A 25,441-nucleotide genomic window follows, 5' to 3' on the forward strand; every position below is an offset into this window, starting at 1 on the left:
TCCCAGTTAATCCAAACATTTACAACAACTTACTTTAATATAAGTTAGTTTTATCAATTGACTGAAGGTAAACATTCAGGTGACTGGTAAGCTTTATAGTTAATATGTAGCTAATACTCAAAACTCTTTAAAAAAACAACTCTATCAGAGACAAGAGTTGACTTAATGTATAAACAAATTGTTTAGCTCTTTTCATGTAGACCACTAGCCTTTGCACTAAAATATCGATTTCATTGTAGGTTTCTAACTTCTGGCATAAAAGTGTACACACAATATTTTTTGTCGTTGTCTACATATAAACTGAAAGAATTACACAGAATTATCAGATTAGTGACATTATTGGTTTATACATGTGTCAAGAGAGGGGGCAACTGGTAACCAGCGTTCACTACTTGTGCTGGTACGTTTAATTGACTAACGAATGAAATTTGACTGTCACAATTACAACGTCACAACAACTGAAAATGTGGAGCATACTCAAAAGAACGTCGTGACTCAAACCTTCGATCCTTAGATCCACAGCTTGATACATCAATAACGTTAGTTCCAGTGCTCAGTTCTACATCAAACAACAACAGTTTCTTTTAAACTTAATTATATAGGGCATGTTCTAAAATTGGTTATCTTTAGCTGAAACAAATAGATACAATAAACTTTTATTCTATGTTCCAGTGTTCGTACTTTATCTTTATTGCTGATGTTAACAAGTTCGTGTATAAAAATCCGATTTACTGAGATTTATATTTTTCTCTTTTATCTATCAGTACTAAATTAAGGACAACTAATGCAGATAATCCTCTCTTAGGTTTGTGCGAAATTCAAAATAAAGAAGATTAAAGAACAAACAAGTGTTCAGTTTGTCAGGAAAAAGCTCAGGACATTTCACAAATGACACATTACACAACACATAGATCGTAGCTTAGAGCCAACTCCAGGATGTTCTGTAATTCAATTCATCCTGATTTTTGTTTTACTAACGTTCTTACATGTGATATAATAGATGTTATTTTATATTTAGTATAACTGCTATACTTCCTCTATTTGTTATTCTGATACCCTATGAAATAGATGAATATAAGCTATAGCGTTTTTTCAATAAAAAAAAGGTCATATATTTATTCATATGCACGTGTGGAATCTCGTTATTCGTCACATTGCATTTCCGGCGTGAAATTGACCTTTGGTGAAAGAGAAACGTGCCACCATGTCACGTCAATCGAAGGGAAAATCCCTTTTAGGCAATTGAGTAATTTGAGAAGGAAACAACGTATCCAAGTTAAAACTTAAATACATAGGAATGTTTGAAAACGTATACAATTTGTTTTTATAGATTTGTGAAGTTCAAGTCAATTATAAGTTTGAGTTATAACGAAAACAAATAATAAAAACCAGATGAGCTTTTACAGAACATTAAGGAGAGAACAACGTTTCGACTTTTCTAGATCATCTTCAGGATAAGAAAAAGAAATCTGATGAACTGTTTGAAGGGTTATTACGACTTGACTTAGTCCGGTATGGCTAGGTGATAAGAATGCTTGAATCGTGATCTGAGAGTCTTGGACTCGAGTCCCTGTCACACCAAACATGCTCGACCTTTCAGCCGGAGGGGGGCGTTATAATTTTAAGGTCAATTCTACTATTCGTTGTTATGAGAGCAGCCCAAGAGTTGGCGGTGGGTGGTGTTGATTGACTGCCTTCCCTCCGGTCTTTTACTAATAAATCATCGACGGACAGCGCAGATAGCCCTCGTGACACCCTATTTCATTAACTTGTTTCCATAGCAGAAACTGATGTGCATGGTGTAATGATGTGGAAAATGTTCTCGCGACATCATTTGGTTTCTTGGTAAAGAGAGAGAGAGAGCAAAGTCCAAATTATAACAAACTTTTTGTACCCACAACGTTGCGGATGTTCACTTATTTGAAACATGTTTTTACATTGTTTTCACTACATTCGGGTCTGTCAGCACTAAAAACCCTTGGTGTGTATAAAACAGATAACCTATTTGTTTAGCTTTGATTATGAAAAACAAACGAGTATTACTCATCAGGCCACTACATCTTAGTCGATACTCCACGAGGTAATTCTATTTTATCGTCTTTTAACCAGTTCCAGACCATACGTCTTGACGATATTTTGTAAAATGTTGTTTCAATATAGTGAATATTTAGTTGCATTTACAATTACCATTATTATTTGTAAATACATTCAAACGGATTTTTATTATTCATTATTTAAGTACAACAGTATGCTTTATTTTAGTATAATGACACTATGTAACAAAATTTTTACTGTTCCTTGTTCCTGGGCAGAAATTGTTATTATGCCTAAAGTAAATGGAGAAGACCTATTTTTCTCTTCAAACTTTGCTTTTGTGACGTGGGTAATAAAATTTTCAAATTTACCCATTTTCCAGAACATTCCAGGTAGATTCAGTGCTGAGTAGCTGATGGAGAATTTTCTTGAACTTTCAAGAATTTTCAAGAATTTTCTTGAATGTTGTAGAACTTACGAGAACTTTCAAGAATGTTGTAGAACTTACGAGAACTTTCAAGAACTTTTTAGAATTTTCTTGAACTTTCCATATTAATATATATATACAGGGGCTCACCACTCACCACTTCAGTTTAGTTCTAGCTGCCTAAGTGAACACATAGACCTATCTGATTTTATCAGAGATGGCATCAAGAAACTGCAAACATTCTCCAGACGCATTCTGCTATGTATGTGGCTAAAAAGCAAAAAAGTACTCTGTAATAGCATCTGCTAAAATGTGTTAAGCCTACAAGGCCTATTTTGACATGCCTGTCGGGGATCAATACAAATCCTGAGCACCTTATTTTACCTGCGAACACTGCAACAAAACTAGAAGGTAAGACAGACAATTTTTGCTTGCTTGAATAGTAAGATTTTATATTATACAAATTTTAGACCTTTTGAAATTTAAATACATTTTAATTTATTTTTATTTTTTAATTTCCAATAGTATAGAAAAAATGTCACATAAAATTTTGCATGAACCTCTTACACATTAGTTGTGGATGAAATAAATTTATTCTTCATAATAACAATTTTATTTTGCTCTTCTGCAGGATGGTACAGAGGGGAAAAGAGAGCCATGAAGTTCGCTATTCCAAAAATTTGGCTTGAACCCACTGACCGCTCAAGCAATTGCTACTTCTACATGGTGGACCCTTCCAAACGTCGGGCTGGCAAGAATGCCTCTGCTGTCGTGTATCTGGACCTTCTATCATCCATCGCTCCAGTGACACACCGCCCTAAGCTCCCTGTACGCACTCCGCCAAAGAGAAAGCAGCCATTCTCAGAAGATAACAGTTAATCAGAATAGGAGATAGGCGTTGTAGATCCAGATCACAATTTCAGAGGTGCAGCTAGTGTGAGAAACCCATACTATCTCAACCAAAGATACCTCAATGACTTGATCAGAGATCTTGGTCTAACAAAGTCGAATGCCGAGCTTTGACATCTGGGCTCAAGGAATGGAATTTGTTAAATGAAAGTGTTCAAGTCACAAGTCAGAGGAAGCATACCGACATTTTTCATGCTTCTTCACTCGTCAAGATGGCCTCTGCTTCTGCCACAATGTATCCAGTCTGTGCAAGGCAATTGGAATTGTCTGTAATCCGAACGAGTGGCGCCTCTTCATTGATAGCTCATCCAGAAACCTCAAAGCTGTGCTGCTCCGTAACGGGAATAAGTATCCGTCTCTTCCCTGGCTCATTCGGTACACCCCAAAGAGGAGTACAACAGCGTCAAGACATTGATAACAACCATGAAGTATGATGAGTATAGTCGGAAGGTTATCAGAGACTTCAAAATGGTGGCTTTCCTGATGGGTTTCCAAGGACACTTTACCAAGTTTTCCTGTTATCTTTACCTTTAGGACAGCAGGGACACCGCAGCGCACTACAACAGAAAGCACTGGCCACAACGGACAGGTTTTCTATGGTGAGGCACAATGTCAAGTGTGAGCCACTAGTAGACCTCTAAAATGTGTTGTTCCCATCATTGCATATAAAACTGGGTCTTATGAAACAATTTGTCACAGCTTTTGATAAGGAGTCTGCAGTCTTCAAGTGTCTTTGAAACTATTTATCTAAGTTGTCTGAGACAAAAGTTCAAAGCCTGGTGTCTTAGTTGGGCCATAAGTAAAGAAGATTTTGGAGTGCACAGGATTTTCTAAGAAGCTCAGTAGGAAGAAAAAAAAGCTTGGGGTAGTTTTGTCGCAGTGGTTTGGGGCTTATTGGACAATCACAAGGCCGAAAATTATGTGGAACTGGTTGAGGCTTTGGTGAAGAACTACGGCAAAATGGGCTGGAGGATGACCCTGAACGTTTATGTCCTTGACGCTCATTTTGATAAATTCAAGGAGAACACGGGAGCTTACTCCGAGGAGCAAGGCGAGCGCTTCCACCAAGATATACTGGACTTTGAACGCCGCTACCAAGGAAGGTATAAAAAAAAACATGATGGGAAACTATACTGGGGGGCTGATACGTGAAAGTGATTTACATCACAGTCGCAAATCTCGAAAAAATAAATACATGTAAATCTTGATTCATATGTTGTTTTGTTTAGACCTTATGTAAATGAAAATGTGCAAATTTGCACATTTGTACGTAGAAAATAGGTTAATTTGTAAATTTCATTATCCAGGTCACAAAAGCAAAGTTTAAAGGGAATAATGGACATTTTCTGTACTTTTGGGCCCGGCATGGCCTAGCGCGTAAGGCGTGCGACTCTTAATCCGAGAGTCGCGGGTTCGCGCCCGCGTCGCGCTAAACATGCTCGCCCTCACAGCCGTGGGGGTGTATAATGTGACGGTCAATCCCACTATTCGTTGGTAAAAGAGTAGCTCAAGAGTTGGCGGTGGGTGGTGATGACTAGCTGTCTTCCCTCTAGTCTTACACTGCTTAATTAGGGACGGCTAGCACAGATAGCCCTCGAGTAGCTTTGTGCGAAATTCCCAAACAAACAAACTGTACTTTTACAACATAAGCAGTTAATAAATAACATATACTATCCAGGAACAACATTTGTGTTACATAGTGTAATTGTTAATTGTTACCTTATTGTCCTACATGTATGTGAATAACGTTTTTTTTTATGTTTCGCAGAATTCCAAAAAGATTTCTCATAACATGCAACGTTGTACATATTATTTGTCGCACCTGCTCTGATAAATTCTGTGAGTGAAAAAATAAACAAACTAATATACCTTCAAATATTCTTTTATTTGGCTATGCGCCTGAATTATATGGCAACAAACCATTCTTACGTCACGCTATACAGTTGTTTGTACCGGCACCATTTTCCATCATCTCAATTTCTCGTAACTCGTACCCAAAATCAGACTTTTACAGAACCTAACCTGAGTAATAGTCAAACATCAATACCTGTTCTTAGGCAACACCATCAACGAGAGAAACATCTACCAGCAAACTAGCGAAATTTATAAAATAAATAACTACAAACTATTGGATCAAAAAATTTAACGTCGTAGTTATATTGAAAGTATCTTCCCCGGAGGAGCTATATTATGTTAAAATTAACAAGTAAAAGATTATTTTAAAATTCAAGTTGCAACACACATTTAAGATACTATTGTTCATTTGCCCCTCCCCCCATCCGGTGGCTCGACGGAAAGTCTTCGGAGTTACCGTTTTAAAATCAAAGGTTCAATTTCCCTCGGTGGACTCAGCAGATAGTAGGTTCCGGCATTGCCATGTGGATTAAGGTGTTCGACCTGTAATCTGAGGGTCGCGGGTTCGAATCCCTGTCGCATCAAACATGCTCGCCCTTTCAGCCGTGGGGCGTTATAATATTTCGATCAATCCCACTATTCGTTGGTAAAAGAGTAGCCCTAGTGTTGGCGGTGGGTAGTGATGACTAGCTGCCTTCCTTTAAATTTATACTGCTAACTTAGGGACAGCTAGCACAGATAGCCTTTGAGTAACCTTGCACGAAATCCAAAAAACAAACAAACCTTAAACTAATTCAGCTCAAATCGGGTCGATAGTATGTAATTTGCCAATTTTAACTAGTGTCTTCATGTTTGGTGTCATGTGTACTTTGTTACATGGAAAGCGTATTTCATTTCCTTGTTTTCTTTGGTTTAGTCGAATGAGTGTTTCAGGTTCACCAAGAATTTTCTAAAATGTTCACCCATAGTTACAAAGAGTACGTTGGTCGTGGAACATGGCTAAGTTATTTTCGCTCCAGAGAGCGCGTTTCGATACCCGTGGTGGGCAGAGCACAGATAGCTCATTGTGTAGCTTTGTGTTTAATTTCAACACAAACAATCCTTATATTTATTTTATGTTTCGAAATCAATACTTTTCACTTTCGTGACTCATATAAATTTCGAGTTCAGTACTTCTTTAGGTTGATTTATTACACATATTTAAACACACTTTAAACGATATATTTTTTTTTGCTAATACGTTGTTTTTATTTTTTGTTTATCTTTTATCGCCACGTTACGATTTTTCAGTTTTTATAGCTTTGCATACAATTAAAATTGTAAACACAATTATTACGTTAGTGCGTGTATTTTGTTATTTACGCAGCGCCACTGATTTGAAGAGGTTGACTGTAACGTGTTACGACTTGAGTCGAATGAAACACATATAAAGAAATATTAGGAAATTATTTTAGAAATTTATTTATTAATTAAATTACAAATGCCTCTAGGTGGCATACTCGCCTACCACAAATGTCAAAAAAATTTTGTTTTTCGGAGAGCTTCAAAAGGAAGATTTTAAAGTCGTGGCACTTGTTATGTATTATAATTTATCTTGGGCGAGTTTTAGATTTTTAATTTAGAAGTTAATCGAGTGTTGATATGTGTGAAACTTATAATGTTTGCCAACAAGATACATACACACAGTTTTATTTCTTAACACAAATATTTTTAATGTAGAAACACAATTACAATATTGAGTCTTTTATCTGGTCTGGATATTTCATAGACGGTTCACGATGAACGAATTAATTTTATGTTGTTATCAGTACAGTTCACTTAACGGGTAAGCTGTCTCTTGCTGCTCACATGTGAGTTTTTCACAGACAAAGGTACTTAATGTTCGAAGTTAGTTCGATGAAGTTAAGCGGTTTGTAATTTCGAAATCAATAAGCGTTCCTGGCCAAATATCTGTAGTTTTCCTATTAATAAACGTTTATCACAGTTATAGCTTCCGAGATTTATACCACACTAACTGTAGCAAACCAACAATATTAAAACTGTCTCTTCGCGTTGCGTTGGTTACATTTTACAAGCTTTAAGGCGAGGTCCTAGAAAGTTCAGTTGGTAGCAATATTGGTATTTTCATGCACACACACACATATCTGAAGACGACCCAAGAATGTCGAAACGTTGTTCTCTACTTTATTTTAATAAAGGTTTTAACACCCATACCAGCCGTCTTGAGATACATTTTTAGTTCACGTGGGTTTTGTTTCTCGTCATCACGAGATATACACTCGAGAATCTTCTACAAATTTAGAGAATAGTCGTGTATTTCTAATTGTATATAGTTGGTTAGATAAAACTATAACCATGTGTATAATTGGTTAGATAAAACTATAACCATGTGTATAATTGGTTAGAGAAAACTATAACAATGTGTATAATTGGTTAGATAAAACTATAACCATGTGTATAGCAGGTTAGATAAAACTATAACCATGTGTATAGTTGGTTAGATAAAACTATAACCATGTGTATAATTGGTTAGAGAAAACTATAACAATGTGTATAATTGGTTAGATAAAACTATAACCATGTGTATAGCAGGTTAGATAAAACTATAACCATGTGTATAGTTGGTTAGATAAAACTATAACCATGTGTATAATTGGTTAGATAAAACTATAACCATGCGTATAATTGGTTAGATAAAACTATAACCATGTGTATAATTGGTTAGAGAAAACTATAACAATGTGTATAATTGGTTAGATAAAACTATAACCATGTGTATAGCTGGTTAGATAAAACTATAACCATGTGTATAGTTGGTTAGATAAAACTATAACCATGTGTATAATAGGTTAGATAAAACTACAGTCATGTGTATAATTGGTTAGATAAAACTATAACCATGTGTATAGTTGGTTAGATAAAACTATAATCGTGTGTATAATTGGTTAGATAAAACTAAAATAATGTGTATAATTGGTTAGATAAAACTATAACCATGTGTATAGATGGTTAGATAAAACTCTAATAATGTGTATAATTGGTTAGATAAAACTATAATAATGTGTATAATAGGTTAGATAATACTATAATCATGAGTATAATTGGTTAGATAAAACTATAATAATGTGTATAATTGGTTAGATAAAACTATAACCATGTGTATAATTGGTTAGATAAAACTATAACCATGTGTTTAGCTGGTTAGATAAAACTATAATCATGTGTATAGTTGGTTAGATAAAACTATAACCATGTGTTTAGCTGGTTAGATAAAACTATAATCATGTGTATAATTGGTTAGATAAAACTATAACCATGTGTATAGTTGGTTAGATAAAACTATAACCATGTGTTTAGCTGGTTAGATAAAACTATAATCATGTGTATAATTGGTTAGATAAAACTATAATAATGTGTATAATTGGTTAGATAAAACTATAACCATGTGTATAGTTGGTTAGATAAAACTAAAATAATGTGTATAATTGGTTAGATAAAACTACAATCATGTGTATAGCTGGTTGGATAAAACTATAACCATGTATATAATTGGTTAGATAAAACTATAACCATGTGTATAGTTGGTTAGATAAAACTATAATCATGTGTATAATTGGTTAGATAAAACTATAACCATGTGTATAATTGGTTAGATAAAACTATAATCATGTGTATAGTTGGTTAGATAAAACTATAACCATGTATATAATTGGTTAGATAAAACTATAATCATGTGTATAGCTGGTTAGATAAAACTATAACCATGTGTATAGTTGGTTAGATAAAACTAAAATAATGTGTATAATTGGTTAGATAAAACTATAATAATGTGTATAGCTGGTTAGATAAAACTATAATAATGTCTATAGTTGGTTAGATAAAACTACAATCATGTGTATAATTGGTTAGATAAAACTATAACCATGTGTATAGTTGGTTAGATAAAACTATAATCGTGTGTATAATTGGTTAGATAAAACTAAAATAATGTGTATAATTGGTTAGATAAAACTATAATCATGTGTATAGCTGGTTGATAAAACTATAACCATGTGTATAGATGGTTAGATAAAACTCTAATAATGTGTATAATTGGTTAGATAAAACTATAATAATGTGTATAATAGGTTAGATAATACTATAATCATGAGTATAATTGGTTAGATAAAACTATAATAATGTGTATAATTGGTTAGATAAAACTATAACCATGTGTATAATTGGTTAGATAAAACTATAACCATGTGTTTAGCTGGTTAGATAAAACTATAATCATGTGTATAGTTGGTTAGATAAAACTATAACCATGTGTTTAGCTGGTTAGATAAAACTATAATCATGTGTATAATTGGTTAGATAAAACTATAACCATGTGTATAATTGGTTAGATAAAACTATAATCATGTGTATAGTTGGTTAGATAAAACTATAACCATGTATATAATTGGTTAGATAAAACTATAATCATGTGTATAGCTGGTTAGATAAAACTATAACCATGTGTATAGTTGGTTAGATAAAACTAAAATAATGTGTATAATTGGTTAGATAAAACTACAATCATGTGTATAGCTGGTTGGATAAAACTATAACCATGTATATAATTGGTTAGATAAAACTATAACCATGTGTATAGTTGGTTAGATAAAACTATAATCATGTGTATAATTGGTTAGATAAAACTATAACCATGTGTATAATTGGTTAGATAAAACTATAATCATGTGTATAGTTGGTTAGATAAAACTATAACCATGTATATAATTGGTTAGATAAAACTATAACCATGTGTATAATTGGTTAGATAAACTATAATCATGTGTATAGCTGGTTGGATAAAACTATAACCATGTGTATAATTGGTTAGATAAAACTATAATCATGTGTATAATTGGTTAGATAAAACTATAATCATGTGTATAGTTGGTTAGATAAAACTATAACCATGTGTATAATTGGTTAGAGAAAACTATAACAATGTGTATAATTGGTTAGATAAAACTATAACCATGTGTATAGCAGGTTAGATAAAACTATAACCATGTGTATAGTTGGTTAGATAAAACTATAACCATGTGTATAATTGGTTAGAGAAAACTATAACAATGTGTATAATTGGTTAGATAAAACTATAACCATGTGTATAGCAGGTTAGATAAAACTATAACCATGTGTATAGTTGGTTAGATAAAACTATAACCATGTGTATAATTGGTTAGATAAAACTATAACCATGCGTATAATTGGTTAGATAAAACTATAACCATGTGTATAATTGGTTAGAGAAAACTATAACAATGTGTATAATTGGTTAGATAAAACTATAACCATGTGTATAGCTGGTTAGATAAAACTATAACCATGTGTATAGTTGGTTAGATAAAACTATAACCATGTGTATAATAGGTTAGATAAAACTACAGTCATGTGTATAATTGGTTAGATAAAACTATAACCATGTGTATAGTTGGTTAGATAAAACTATAATCGTGTGTATAATTGGTTAGATAAAACTAAAATAATGTGTATAATTGGTTAGATAAAACTATAACCATGTGTATAGATGGTTAGATAAAACTCTAATAATGTGTATAATTGGTTAGATAAAACTATAATAATGTGTATAATAGGTTAGATAATACTATAATCATGAGTATAATTGGTTAGATAAAACTATAATAATGTGTATAATTGGTTAGATAAAACTATAACCATGTGTATAATTGGTTAGATAAAACTATAACCATGTGTTTAGCTGGTTAGATAAAACTATAATCATGTGTATAGTTGGTTAGATAAAACTATAACCATGTGTTTAGCTGGTTAGATAAAACTATAATCATGTGTATAATTGGTTAGATAAAACTATAACCATGTGTATAGTTGGTTAGATAAAACTATAACCATGTGTTTAGCTGGTTAGATAAAACTATAATCATGTGTATAATTGGTTAGATAAAACTATAATAATGTGTATAATTGGTTAGATAAAACTATAACCATGTGTATAGTTGGTTAGATAAAACTAAAATAATGTGTATAATTGGTTAGATAAAACTACAATCATGTGTATAGCTGGTTGGATAAAACTATAACCATGTATATAATTGGTTAGATAAAACTATAACCATGTGTATAGTTGGTTAGATAAAACTATAATCATGTGTATAATTGGTTAGATAAAACTATAACCATGTGTATAATTGGTTAGATAAAACTATAATCATGTGTATAGTTGGTTAGATAAAACTATAACCATGTATATAATTGGTTAGATAAAACTATAATCATGTGTATAGCTGGTTAGATAAAACTATAACCATGTGTATAGTTGGTTAGATAAAACTAAAATAATGTGTATAATTGGTTAGATAAAACTATAATAATGTGTATAGCTGGTTAGATAAAACTATAATAATGTCTATAGTTGGTTAGATAAAACTACAATCATGTGTATAATTGGTTAGATAAAACTATAACCATGTGTATAGTTGGTTAGATAAAACCATAATCGTGTGTATAATTGGTTAGATAAAACTAAAATAATGTGTATAATTGGTTAGATAAAACTATAATCATGTGTATAGCTGGTTGGATAAAACTATAACCATGTGTATAGATGGTTAGATAAAACTCTAATAATGTGTATAATTGGTTAGATAAAACATAATAATGTGTATAATAGGTTAGATAATACTATAATCATGAGTATAATTGGTTAGATAAAACTATAATAATGTGTATAATTGGTTAGATAAAACTATAACCATGTGTATAATTGGTTAGATAAAACTATAACCATGTGTTTAGCTGGTTAGATAAAACTATAATCATGTGTATAGTTGGTTAGATAAAACTATAACCATGTGTTTAGCTGGTTAGATAAAACTATAATCATGTGTATAATTGGTTAGATAAAACTATAACCATGTGTATAATTGGTTAGATAAAACTATAATCATGTGTATAGTTGGTTAGATAAAACTATAACCATGTATATAATTGGTTAGATAAAACTATAATCATGTGTATAGCTGGTTAGATAAAACTATAACCATGTGTATAGTTGGTTAGATAAAACTAAAATAATGTGTATAATTGGTTAGATAAAACTACAATCATGTGTATAGCTGGTTGGATAAAACTATAACCATGTATATAATTGGTTAGATAAAACTATAACCATGTGTATAGTTGGTTAGATAAAACTATAATCATGTGTATAATTGGTTAGATAAAACTATAACCATGTGTATAATTGGTTAGATAAAACTATAATCATGTGTATAGTTGGTTAGATAAAACTATAACCATGTATATAATTGGTTAGATAAAACTATAACCATGTGTATAATTGGTTAGATAAACTATAATCATGTGTATAGCTGGTTGGATAAAACTATAACCATGTGTATAATTGGTTAGATAAAACTATAATCATGTGTATAATTGGTTAGATAAAACTATAATCATGTGTATAGTTGGTTAGATAAAACTATAACCATGTATATAATTGGTTAGATAAAACTATAACCATGTGTATAATTGGTTAGATAAACTATAATCATGTGTATAGCTGGTTGGATAACCATGTGTATAATTGGTTAGATAAAACTATAATTGGTTAGATAAAACTATAATCATGTGTATAGCTGGTTAGATAAAACTATAATAATGTGTATAGCTGGTTAGATAAAACTATAATAATGTCTATAGTTGGTTAGATAAAACTACAATAATGCGTATAGTTAGATAGCACCTTATATTATGAACTATTTTTGCAGCTTCTGTTGAACAAATGTGATTAATATAATAAAAGTAAAAGTTTATTATTTTTAGTTAATGAATCTTGATTGATGATAAAAACTGTTCCGGACCTTGGTTGGTAAGTAATATAGTGATCTCGTTTAGAATGGTTTGATTCTAATTTATACATAATAACTGACGAACTACCACCTGGAGGTCAAATACAGGTGTGGTGATAATTACCATACCACATTAGGAAAACTGGAATATTTAATCTGAACGGCACTTTATTCTCAATGGCTAAATGTTGATTTTAAGAGTACAGTTTGTATCCTGGATACCGTTCTATAAGAGTACGGTTTGCAACTTGGATACTCTCATTAGAATACGGTTTGTAAGTTGTATATCGTTTTCAGAGTACCGTTTTATATTTTAAGTTGGGTATCGTTTTCTTAGAGCACAGTTTATAACTTGCATATTGTTTTAAGAGAGGTTGTAACTTGTTTATTACTTTTAGAACACAGAGTATAAATTATATGTTTTTAGAGCACAGTTTTTTTCTTTCCGCGTGTTTTGTACATTTCACACTTCCACGTATAAATTGATGGTTTCTTCTGTTCTGTAAAGTTTTCAAAGTTTCATCAATCTGTAAGCCTCAGATATTAATGACATCAGCATCATGTTTTTAGAAGAAATAACAGGACGGATATAAACAGTTTCTTCCCATAATGTAAGTTTTAGAGAATTACAGTTATCCAGAATGAACAGAGAAGTGCATGACTGTCAATCTTTTATTTTTGCACACGACACACGTGTGAAGACTAGTAAACAAGCAAGATTACATGGAAAACATGTAGTAAGATTGACCGTGCTCTCGCTCCGCAGCCCTGAATCACTCCTATAACTCGGATCTGGATCCGAAATAGTCAGTTTTTAACTGTAGTCTGGAGTTGAAACGGAACTGAAAATGAGAGTGTTGAAGTCCGAGCAAAACTGGAGCTGGAACCGCAACAGTTCCGGAGTTGCAACTCTATTTCAAACCCTTCCTGTTGATCTTGTAATACCGTTTGTATATCTGTTTGAATTATAAATAACACCCTAACAAAATTATAGATAGTAAGATAGTTGTTAGCCGTACTTGTCGTGTAGCTCTGGAGCACTAGTATGGAGCACTTCTGTGGCCAGAGTTGAAGCTCCGGAGTCAACCTGGAGCTGAACCACTGGAGGCATTCCAGGCCCAGAATCAGCAGTGGTTCAGCTCTAGTTAACATGACAACACGTGCAAGTCGTGGTCGTGCTATATGTTAGGATTGGTAATATCACGACCATGACTTGCACGTGTTGTAATGTCAACTGTTTGATTAACCTGTACATACTGGTTGTAAAAACACGTTATCTCCAATACTTTGAATGGGTGCATTGTACTACCAATTCAGTGAAACTGCGTAAAAAAACTGATCAAATGTTGTGTTCTAATTAAGATGTTGTTTCGTTCAGTTCGTATATAAAACACAATTTGATTGAATTTCTTTAAAGTCTCCAAGTTATCGAAACATTGTTCATTCTTTTTCGTTTGTTCTTAATTAACAGAAAGTGCGAGAGATAGAAATATTTAACATTATTTATATACAAAATATCCCAAATGCTGATGGGTAATATTATGTTAATACGTTTGAGATATGTTAACAAAACAACATAAACTTCTTAAATAGCCCTTGACAGAATTGGAAAAGTGTATTTAAAGTTGTTTTTGAATTTCGCACATAGCTACTCGAGGGCTATCTGTGCTAGCCGTCCCTAATTTTGCAGTGTAGGACTAGAGGGAAGGCAGCTAGTCATCACCACCCACCGCCAACTCTTGGGCAACTCTTTTACCAACGAATAGTGGGATTGACCGTAACATTATAACGCCCCCACAGCTGGGTGGGCGAGCATGTTTGGCGCGACCCCGCGACCCTCGGATTACGAGTTGCACGCCTTACGCGCTTGGCCATGCCGGGCCTGTATTTAAACTTAAAGAAAATTTATCAACTCTCAAAATCGGTAAAGCAAGCCAACGTATCATACATAAACAGCTAATAAGCTAGATGTACTTCCGCGTGGACCCCGAAAGTTTTCTGTTTCAAGAGTAAATAAGACCAAAATTAAGGGTAACAAATAATTTTATTTCTTGCTTTTGAAGTTCATACGTCATGCTATGATTTAGCCTACAAAGCGCGTAATTCTTTTCGTGATTCAGAGGATGCATACGTTTTACTGACGTCACGACAGTACAGCTTTCAAGGTTAAAAGTCCCTCATGACATGTCATTTTGGTGTCTGCTGACTTACAGATAGACAACACACAACTGTATGTGTGAGGAATATATCAGGTGGTCCCTCCAGCTGGACTTCTGCCCCTTTCGGGGAAACTACGTGAACCTCTAATTCAGAAATAGAGACTACAAAGTAAAAAGGGTTAGTTTCTGTTCGGTTTCTTGTTCCATTCATAAAATCCTTAAATCTTACATTGTGAGAATCCTTGACAGATACAATCAATATTAAATAGTGAATAAAAACATATTAGTGATACAAATTGAGTATATTTGATACAACGTTGTGAAGATTGAGTTAAATTGACGTATATAATTTGAATATTAAGATTACATACATAAAACTACAATAAATTTACCAGAAATTACAAACATACCAGCCCTCTGACCTTGTGATAGATATTAAATTGTTTAGTTTTTAATTTCGGGCAAAGTTACTCGAGAGCTATCTACACTAGCCGTTCCTAATTTACTAGTGATAGACCACCCACGCCAACTCTTGAGTTACTTTTTTACCAACGAAATGTTAGATTTACCGTTCATTATAACGCTCTAACAGCTGAAAGAGGAAGCATGTTTGGTGATGAGATTCGAACCGACATTTTGCGAGTCAAGCGCCCTAATCACCAGGCATTATTGGCATCGAAAGCACGTGGATAATAGAACACGTATAACAGTAGGTTAAAGAATGTGAAATTTCCTTACATTTTATCTTGCAACAGTGATGTATTGCTGTACCTGGTCGCCATCTGGCGGAGTACAGTGGAGCTAAACTACATTTAGTGTGTTTTTTTGTTGTTGTTTGTTTTTGAATTTCGCACATTTGGTGTGAATATTGATTCTGCTCTGTAGACTCCTGACGACAAAGGCAATTTTAAATTTATGTTCCAACAGTTTTACTAAAATAAATAAACGACAAATAAACTGAAACAAAATTAATCGAACCACCAAGGCCTACTAGAATTTTGAACATTTTGCCACTTGTTTCCATATTACCTTGTCATCGAGCTAGTGTTTCCTTATGTTTTTCCTAAAACCATAATAAGAAAGGTTGCTACGTCACGTGAAAGTACCCGCTTTACCTCAGTCTCCCAGAGGGAACCTCTAGCCTTCCGGGAATTCTGGAGTGCCTTCTGAAAGCAGCTACGGACACGGTACCAAAACAACAACATATAACCTCAAACAATATATGGAAACCAACCAAACAACTATTAACAATGATAAAACAACGAAGACAATTAAGAAGACTATTCCTGGCAACAAGAGAACAAGAAATAAAAACACAAATTAACAACATTAGAAATAAAATTAGAAAAGAAATTAAACAGCTAAAACAAGAAAAATGGGACAACTTGTGTTCCCAACTAAACGAACAAACCGACCCTAGTAAGTTCTGGCTACACTTAAAAAGATTCACAAATAAGCCCACGACAAGAAAATACCCAACATTGGAACATACCAACTAAGTACAAACCAACAAAGTAAAAGCAGAAGACTTCAAACAACAATTACAAAACACACAATGACTCGGACATGAACAACTATTACTACAATATAATAAACAACCACGTAACAAATAACATAGAATTATATAAACCACACTTTCCAGTTAACATTATAAACAGCAACACTAACAATACATATGACTACAATACCCAACTACTCACCAAAAAAATCAAACTAAATGAACCTGAACAAGCAATCAAAAATACACAAAACAAAACACCGGGAAATGATGGAATACAAACAATACTTCTCAAAAAAGGCGCTCCAAAATTAGTTGACCACCTATTAGCCACATTTAACTCATCTCTATACTCTGGATACATCCCAGTTTCTTGGATTGTTTGTTTGTTTTCTTAAATTTCGCGCAAAGTTACACGAGGGCTATCTACGCTAACCCTCCCTAATTTAGCAGTGTAAGACTCGAGGGAAGGCAGCTAGTCATCACCACCCACCGCCAACTCTTGGGTTACTCTTTTACTAACGAATAGTAGGATTGATCGTACAAGATAACGCCCCTACGGCTGAAAGGGCGAGCATGTTTGATGCCTTAACACACTTGGCCGGGCCCCCCAGTTTCTTGAAAGCAAGCTAACATGTTAATGTTCCACAAAGAAGTAAAACCAACCAATAAACCAAACAGTTATCAACTGATCAGCCTGACCAACTGTGTAGGTAAAATTCTTGAAAGAATAATAAGCAATAGACTCTCCACATTTTTGGAGATTAATTCAGAATTACCAGAGGAACAAAACGGATTTAGAAAATATAGACAAACAACAGATCATTTAATTAGCTTAACTGAAACAATAATAACCAGTTTTAATAAAAAAGAATACACTGTCACCTGCTTCCTCGATATCGAAAAAACATTCGACACTATGGCACAATGGTCTTCGGTTCCGTATGTATGAAATGGGACTACCGCGAGGAATTATTCACTGATTATCAAACTTTTTGGAAAATAGAAAATGTAGAATAAACGTAGAGGGAACTTTCTCGGAGTTCTTCACTCCAGAAGCTGGAGTCCCTCAAGGAGAGGTGGTTAGTCCTATTCGCTTCATAATGTATGTGAATAATATGCCACTTGAAGACCTAAATCATGGATACACGTCACAGTTCGCTGATGATGTAGCAATTTGGAAAAGTGTCCCTACACCAGAAATAGCAGCCACTAACTTACAACCAGAACTAAATAGATTATGTGAATATTGTGAGAAATATAGAATTAAAATAAACACAGCGAAGACACAATTAGTGATATTTTCAAAACCAACGAAACATCAAAAAGTTCAACCCCAGATCTACATGAACGGAGAGCTTCTCCAAACTGCTTCATCTGCAAAATGGTTAGGGTTAACATATGATTCGAAACTTACTTGGATAAAACATGTAAATAACATGAAAACTAAAATTTGGCGAAGAATAAACTATGCTAGGAGTCTAACTGGTAAAAACTACGGAACAACACCAGAAAACATCATTAGAATATACAAGACATACATTAGACCAGTAACAGACTATGCAGCTCCTGCATGGATTAACGTAAGTGAAAAACAATTACAAACCAAACTCCAAACATTACAGAATACAATAATTACGTCAGCATACAGAGTACCTAAAACCACTTCTTCAAAGTTCATGCACAAATACTCAAATACACAAACAATACCAGATAGACTTCTACATAGTACAATAAAATATTTTGATAAAAATTGGCGAAAAAATGAGTTGTTATGCGAACTAGACAGATATTGCACATATGATGAAGTGAGACCGAAACACCTCTCCCCGTTAAACTTGTACATTAGATCTTTAAGATAAAATCAAATTTAAAATAAGAATGATAATAACAATAATAATTAAATAGAGCTAAAATAAAACAGCCACCTACGTTCTAGACTTATTAAAAATTAAATAAATAAATAAAAATGAAAGAACAATATAAATGGACATTGTCCTGAAAAGCACCAGACTAAAGTTATATTATTCCAGTCATTCAGTATTTACTCGAAATATATTAATCAGGCCACTCCAACAAAGTAATGGAAGCAGGAAGAGGTCTAGTGTACCTGACCCTCCTGAGTATACACATATATATACCCAAACACCAGAGAGAAAGAGAGATTGTTTGTTTGTTTTTGGAATTTCGCACGAAGCTACTCGAGGGCTATCTGTGCTAGCCGTCCCTAATTTAGTAGTGTAAGACTAGAGGGAAGGCAGATAGTCATCACCACCCACCGCCAACTCTTGGGCTAATTTTTTACCAAGGAATAGTAGGATTGACCGTCACATTATACGCCCCCACGGCTGGGAGGGCGAGCGTGTTTTAGCGTGACGCGGGCGCGAACCCGCGACCCTCGGATTACGAGTCGCACGCCTTACGCGCTTGGCCATGCCAGGCCGAGAAAGAGAGAATCCCCATGATATCTGAAATGAAGGTTTCTGTAACGTGTGGTGGACAGGATCGAAGTGTGACAAATATTAACATCACAACAGAAAAAAACAACAAACCTTTTGATCAGTATTAAGATAGTAATATCAAGTCGTATTAGTTTTGTGAATTAATATAAAGATCATGTAATAATATAATAATATCTGTTGTTTTCAAATTGAAGAGTTTGTTTGATGTTATACATATATATATTTGCAGCTGTGTTTTTATGTAAAATGGAAGTAATGTGCATATACATCCCACATACATATATAAATGTTCCTGGAGAGGAACAATTAGAATCTTTAGAGGACTAGTTAGAATTTTTGTGAAGGAATGGTTAGAAATTTTGCGACTTTCTGACTCTGACGCTTATTTACAATTAGAATCACTTCTTAAGTTCGCTAATCCAATCACAGTGAAATATAATAATGAACGAAAGCACAAAGCACTTTGTTAACTTGTTTGTCAAATTATCGAGCTATTGTGTACTGAAGTAACATTAGAAACAAATTTATTATCGAGTGTTTGAACGCACGCCTTTTACAATACACTTATTATATTCAGAAGAGTTTGTTATACTTAACATTTAGTGGTTTTGGTTTGTTTTGAATTTCGCGCAAAGCTACACGAGGGCTATCTACGCTGACCCTCCCTAATTTAGCAGTGTAAGACTAGAGGGAAGGCAGCTAGTCATCACCACCCACCGCCAACTCTTGGGCTACTCTTTTACCAATGAATAGTGGGATTGACCGTCACAATATAACGCCCCCACGGCTGAAAAGGGCGAGCATGTTTGGTGTGACGAGGATTCGAACCCGCGATCCTCAGGTTACAAATCAAATCTTAACCACCTGGCCATGCCGGCCCTAACATTTAGCGTATAAGTGCGTTTAGGATGCTTTACACTGCATTTATAAATATGTACGTTTTTACCCAAGTATAAATAGCCGTATACTAACAAAATAGTACGAATCAAATTTACAAATGGGTTAGAAATGAACAAAATACTTATATTTTGTACTGACGATATAGTTACAGGAGTTTCTCACGTGAGACATTAGAGAGGAAATTTTGATTAAAAATATGTTAAAAAGTTCTTCAAAGGTTTCAATATTTATTTACATACAAAACAAGACAAAACCGAAATTCAGTTATGAATGTTCACGTTGTTAAGTGTTTGATCTCCAATTTATGAGTTCACAACACAGGGCAATTATCACAGCCACGTGATCCACACATCCATCTGAAACCCTTTTAGTGTTTTTTTTTTTTGTGTGTGCATCTGTTTTTTTTTTTCTGAAATGCGTTTGGAAAATTATATTTTTTGCATACTGCAAACATGATATGATGAGAATATCTAAATCTCGGTATTATCCATCGAGAATTGTTTTTAATGGAAATGTATAATGCAAATCGGTAACAAGATTATAATAGAACAGCACAGTAAATATTTTTTTCAAATACTTCTGACATCGACCTCTTGTGGGTGAAAGGTAGTTTTGAGGAACTATAACATTAAAATTCAAAGTTTGATCCCTGCATTTCGATTGTGCATCACAGATGAGCAAAAAAAAACTTCTGATGATGAAAAACCCACTTGAAATCAAAATGTATTTCAGAACAGCTGGTATGGATATTAACACTTTTATTGATAAGTAGAGAACAACATTTCAACCTTCCTAGGTCATCTTCAGGTCAAGAAACTCGTGGTCATACTTACTCTGTTGTTTCTTCTTCTGGTACATATATGATAATCTTTGGTGTTTTCAGAGTTTGCCTCATTTCATTGATTTCTCTTTTACCTACTGAGGTAGAACACGAGTCACTGTGTTGCGGTTTACTAGAAGAATCACATAAGTTTGAAATACCAAAATTAGATGGTTTAGAACACTTAAATAGTTCAGTTTCATTTACACTTGAATATCTTATAGGATGTGTGGCTGCCATCTTTGTTTTCTCAAGATTTGAATTAGAGCGAAATTTTGTCAGTGAAAAAAATCTGGATATAGCAGAAGATCCGAACTTAGATGAATGGCCATGAGAAGTAGATATTTTAGTGTTTCTGGTGTAGTTCTTATTGGACGATGCAGGCACACTTTCATCATTAACCGTTTTACTTTTATGAAAGTGAGAAAATCTTCGAACTCGTGACGATGAATTTTGTTCGGTTGATGAATTTTTATATGAAAAAAATGAATTAACCTTTTCAGCCCTACTACTGCCTTTGGGCGTGAGAGCATTCTGTGTTGAGGAAATACTTTCTTGTATGTTTATCTGATTTTCTACAGAAAGTGGTTGAGCAGATGGTGGCATTCTTTGAGGGCATGACACTGTTTGAAGAGATAAAACTTTTGTAGAAGATGGCTCTCTATCAAGAAGTGAGACTGGTGAAGGTGAAGCTAGTAAGAAAGACTCTGTTTCAAGAGATGGCACTGAAGAGGATGACGCTTTTTGAGAAAATAACATTGGAGAGGGTGGCACTGTTAGAGAAGATGGCAGTTTTTGAACAAATGAGACTGGAGAAGGTGGCACTACTGAGGAAGTGTTTGTTTGAAAAGATGGTACTGAAGAGAACGACACTGCTTTACGTGATAACTTCAAAGGCCTAAAGTTGGTATTGTCATATTTCGTGTTTATTAGACAGTCAATCGATGATACAGTTTTGGTGGCCTCCGTCTCCTTTCGGCAGTTGTTGATATTGGTGAAAACAAAATGTTTGCCATGATAACATGTTTGAGACCCTGTGAGTTGCTTGTTGATAGATGGATAATTTATACTTGTTTTGGGAAAGTCCAACAAGTTATCATAAGATGCCTGTTTAGTGGTCTGAAAATATTCTTCATTTGATTGAACACATTGAGGCTTAGTTTCAATAACACTTCTTTCAGCAAATGTTAGGATTTTCTCGGACATTGGAATAACTACTTGTGAGTTTGTTTTATTATTTTGTGAAAGTTGATTATATAAAGTCTTTTGTGTTTTAGATTGCCACTGATTTTTATTGCTTAATTTATCGTTAGAATAATTTATCATATTGGGAGAGGACAAATATTCTCTGTAATCTCCCTCATACAGATCTTTTATCTTTCTCTCCCTGTTTCCATCAGATAAACTACAAGGGCCAGAATACTTACGGTAACTTTGCACGACATTAGGAACACGAAGAAAGTTCCTATAATCATTAGAAGCAGGAACAAAACTAGAAGAATTTGAACGATTGGGTCGACAAAGTTCACTTTCAGAGAGGCTATCGTGTAAGACAAATATATTCTTGTCCCGCCTACTACGAGATGAGTGGATAAAATGGATTTTACTGCCAAATGGTTGGTTATTTATCCGAGTACTGACAGCGGGAAAGACGGAAGTCCTTGTACTCAGTTCCGATCTGCAAGTAGAGAAAATAAATATCATTATCGGTATGATGACAACACAAGGTAAGGAGAATAATAAAATATCATGTAGAATCAAAACAGAGATGAACACTAGCAATCTGAGCACGTGATAATAAAATATCATGTAGAATCAAAACAGAGATGAACCCTAGCAATCTGAGCACGTGATAATAAAATATCATGTAGAATCAAAACAGAGATGAACCCTAGCAATCTGAGCACGTGATAATAAAATATCATGTACAATCAAAACAGAGATGACCCCTAGCAATCTGAGCACGTGATAATAAAATATCATGTAGAATCAAAACAGAGATGAACACTGGCAATCTGAGCGCGTGATAATGAGAAATCATGTACAATCAAAACAGAGATGAACCCTAGCAATCTGAGCACGTGATGATGAGAAATCATGTACAATCAAAACAGAGATGAACCCTAGCAATCTGAGCACGTGATAATAAAATATCATGTAGAATCAAAACAGAGATGAACCCTAGCAATCTGAGCACGTGATAATAAAATATAATGTACAATCAAAATAGAGATGAACCCTAGCAATCTGAGCACGTGATAATAAAATATCATGTAGAATCAAAACAGAGATGAACACTGGCAATCTGAGCGCGTGATAATGAGAAATCATGTAGAATCAAAACAGAGATGAAAACTAGCAATTTGAGCACGTGATAATGAGAAATCATGTAAAATCAAAACAGAGATGAACCCTAGCAATCTGAGCACGTGATAATGAGAAATCATGCAGAATCAAAACAGAGATGAACCCTAGCAATCTGAGCACGTGATAATAAAATATAATGTACAATCAAAATAGAGATGAACCCTAGCAATCTGAGCACGTGATAATAAAATATCATGTAGAATCAAAACAGAGATGAACACTGGCAATCTGAGCGCGTGATAATGAGAAATCATGTAGAATCAAAACAGAGATGAAAACTAGCAATTTGAGCACGTGATAATGAGAAATCATGTAAAATCAAAACAGAGATGAACCCTAGCAATCTGAGCACGTGATAATGAGAAATCATGCAGAATCAAAACAGAGATGAACCCTAGCAATCTGAGCACGTGATACTGAGAAATCATGTACAATCAAAACAGAGATAAATCCTAGCAATCTGAGCACGTGATAATGAGAACTCATGTAAAATCAAAACAGAGATGAACCCTAGCAATCTCAGAGCGTGATAATGAGAAATCATGTAGAATCAAAACAGAGATGAAAACTAGCAATTTGAGCACGTGATAATGAGAAATCATGTAAAATCAAAACAGAGATTAACCCTAGCAATCTGAGCACGTGATAATGAGAAATCATGTACAATCAAAACAGAGATGAACCCTAGCAATCTCAGCGCGTTATAATGAGAAATCATGTAGAATCAAAACAGAGATGAACCCTAGCAATCTGAGCACGTGATAATGAGAAATCATGCAGAATCAAAACAGAGATGAACCCTAGCAATCTGAGCACGTGATAATGAGAAATCATGTAGAATCAAAACAGAGATGAACCCTAGCAATCTGAGCACGTGATAATGAGAAATCATGTAAAATCAAAACAGAGATGAACCCTAGCAATCTCAGCGCGTGATAATGAGAAATCATGTAGAATCAAAACAGAGATGAACACTAGCAATTTGAGCACGTGATAATGAGAAATCATGTAAAATCAAAACAGAGATGAACCCTAGCAATGTGAGCACGTGATAATGAGAAATCATGCAGAATCAAAACAGAGATGAACCCTAGCAATCTGAGCACGTGATACTGAGAAATCATGTACAATCAAAACAGAGATAAATCCTAGCAACCTGAGCACGTGATAATGAGAACTCATGTAAAATCAAAACAGAGATGAACCCTAGCAATCTCAGCGCGTGATAATGAGAAATCATGTAGAATCAAAACAGAGATGAACACTAGCAATTTGAACACGTGATAATGAGAAATCATGTAAAATCAAAACAGAGATGAACCCTAGCAATCTGAGCACGTGATAATGAGAAATCATGTAAAATCAAAACAGAGATGAACCCTAGCAATCTGAGCACGTGATAATGAGAAATCATGCAGAATCAAAACAGAGATGAACACTAGCATTCTCAACGCGTGATAATGAGAAATCATGTAGAATCAAAACAGAGATGAACACTAGCAATCTGAGCACGTGATAATGAGAAATCATGCAGAATCAAAACAGAGATGAACCCTAGCAATCTGAGCACGTGATAATGAGAAATCATGTAGAATCAAAACAGAGATGAACCCTAGCAATCTGAGCACGTGATAATGAGAAATCATGTAAAATCAAAACAGAGATGAACCCTAGCAATCTCAGCGCGTGATAATGAGAAATCATGTAGAATCAAAACAGAGATGAACACTAGCAATTTGAGCACGTGATAATGAGAAATCATGTAAAATCAAAACAGAGATGAACCCTAGCAATGTGAGCACGTGATAATGAGAAATCATGCAGAATCAAAACAGAGATGAACCCTAGCAATCTGAGCACGTGATACTGAGAAATCATGTACAATCAAAACAGAGATAAATCCTAGCAACCTGAGCACGTGATAATGAGAACTCATGTAAAATCAAAACAGAGATGAACCCTAGCAATCTCAGCGCGTGATAACGAGAAATCATGTAGAATCAAAACAGAGATGAACACTAGCAATTTGAACACGTGATAATGAGAAATCATGTAAAATCAAAACAGAGATGAACCCTAGCAATCTGAGCACGTGATAATGAGAAATCATGCAGAATCAAAACAGAGATGAACCCTAGCAATCTGA

General features: G+C 34.1%; 1 protein-coding gene across 16 annotated transcripts in view; it reads right to left on the minus strand.

Moving 5' to 3' along the window:
• Window positions 1-15,114: 15,114 nt before the first annotated feature.
• LOC143251040 (uncharacterized) overlaps window positions 15,115-25,441 on the minus strand; it is a 40,102-nt gene continuing 29,775 nt past the window's right edge. For 14 of the 16 annotated variants that reach the window (XM_076502341.1, XM_076502349.1, XM_076502350.1 and 11 more), the window contains 2 exons: window positions 20,942-22,606; window positions 15,115-15,410 (listed from right to left, as the gene is read on the minus strand). In XM_076502341.1, coding sequence (XP_076358456.1) covers window positions 15,398-15,410; window positions 20,942-22,606 — 1,678 coding nt within the window. In that variant the 3' untranslated portion in view covers window positions 15,115-15,397. Of the gene's footprint in view, window positions 15,411-20,849; window positions 22,607-25,441 lie in introns of those variants that run through there. The other 2 variants (XM_076502353.1, XM_076502352.1) reach the window with 1 other exon arrangement.

This window comes from Tachypleus tridentatus, chromosome 5, assembly GCF_004210375.1.
Source record: "Tachypleus tridentatus isolate NWPU-2018 chromosome 5, ASM421037v1, whole genome shotgun sequence".
In the NCBI taxonomy this organism is placed as follows: domain Eukaryota; kingdom Metazoa; phylum Arthropoda; class Merostomata; order Xiphosura; family Limulidae; genus Tachypleus; species Tachypleus tridentatus.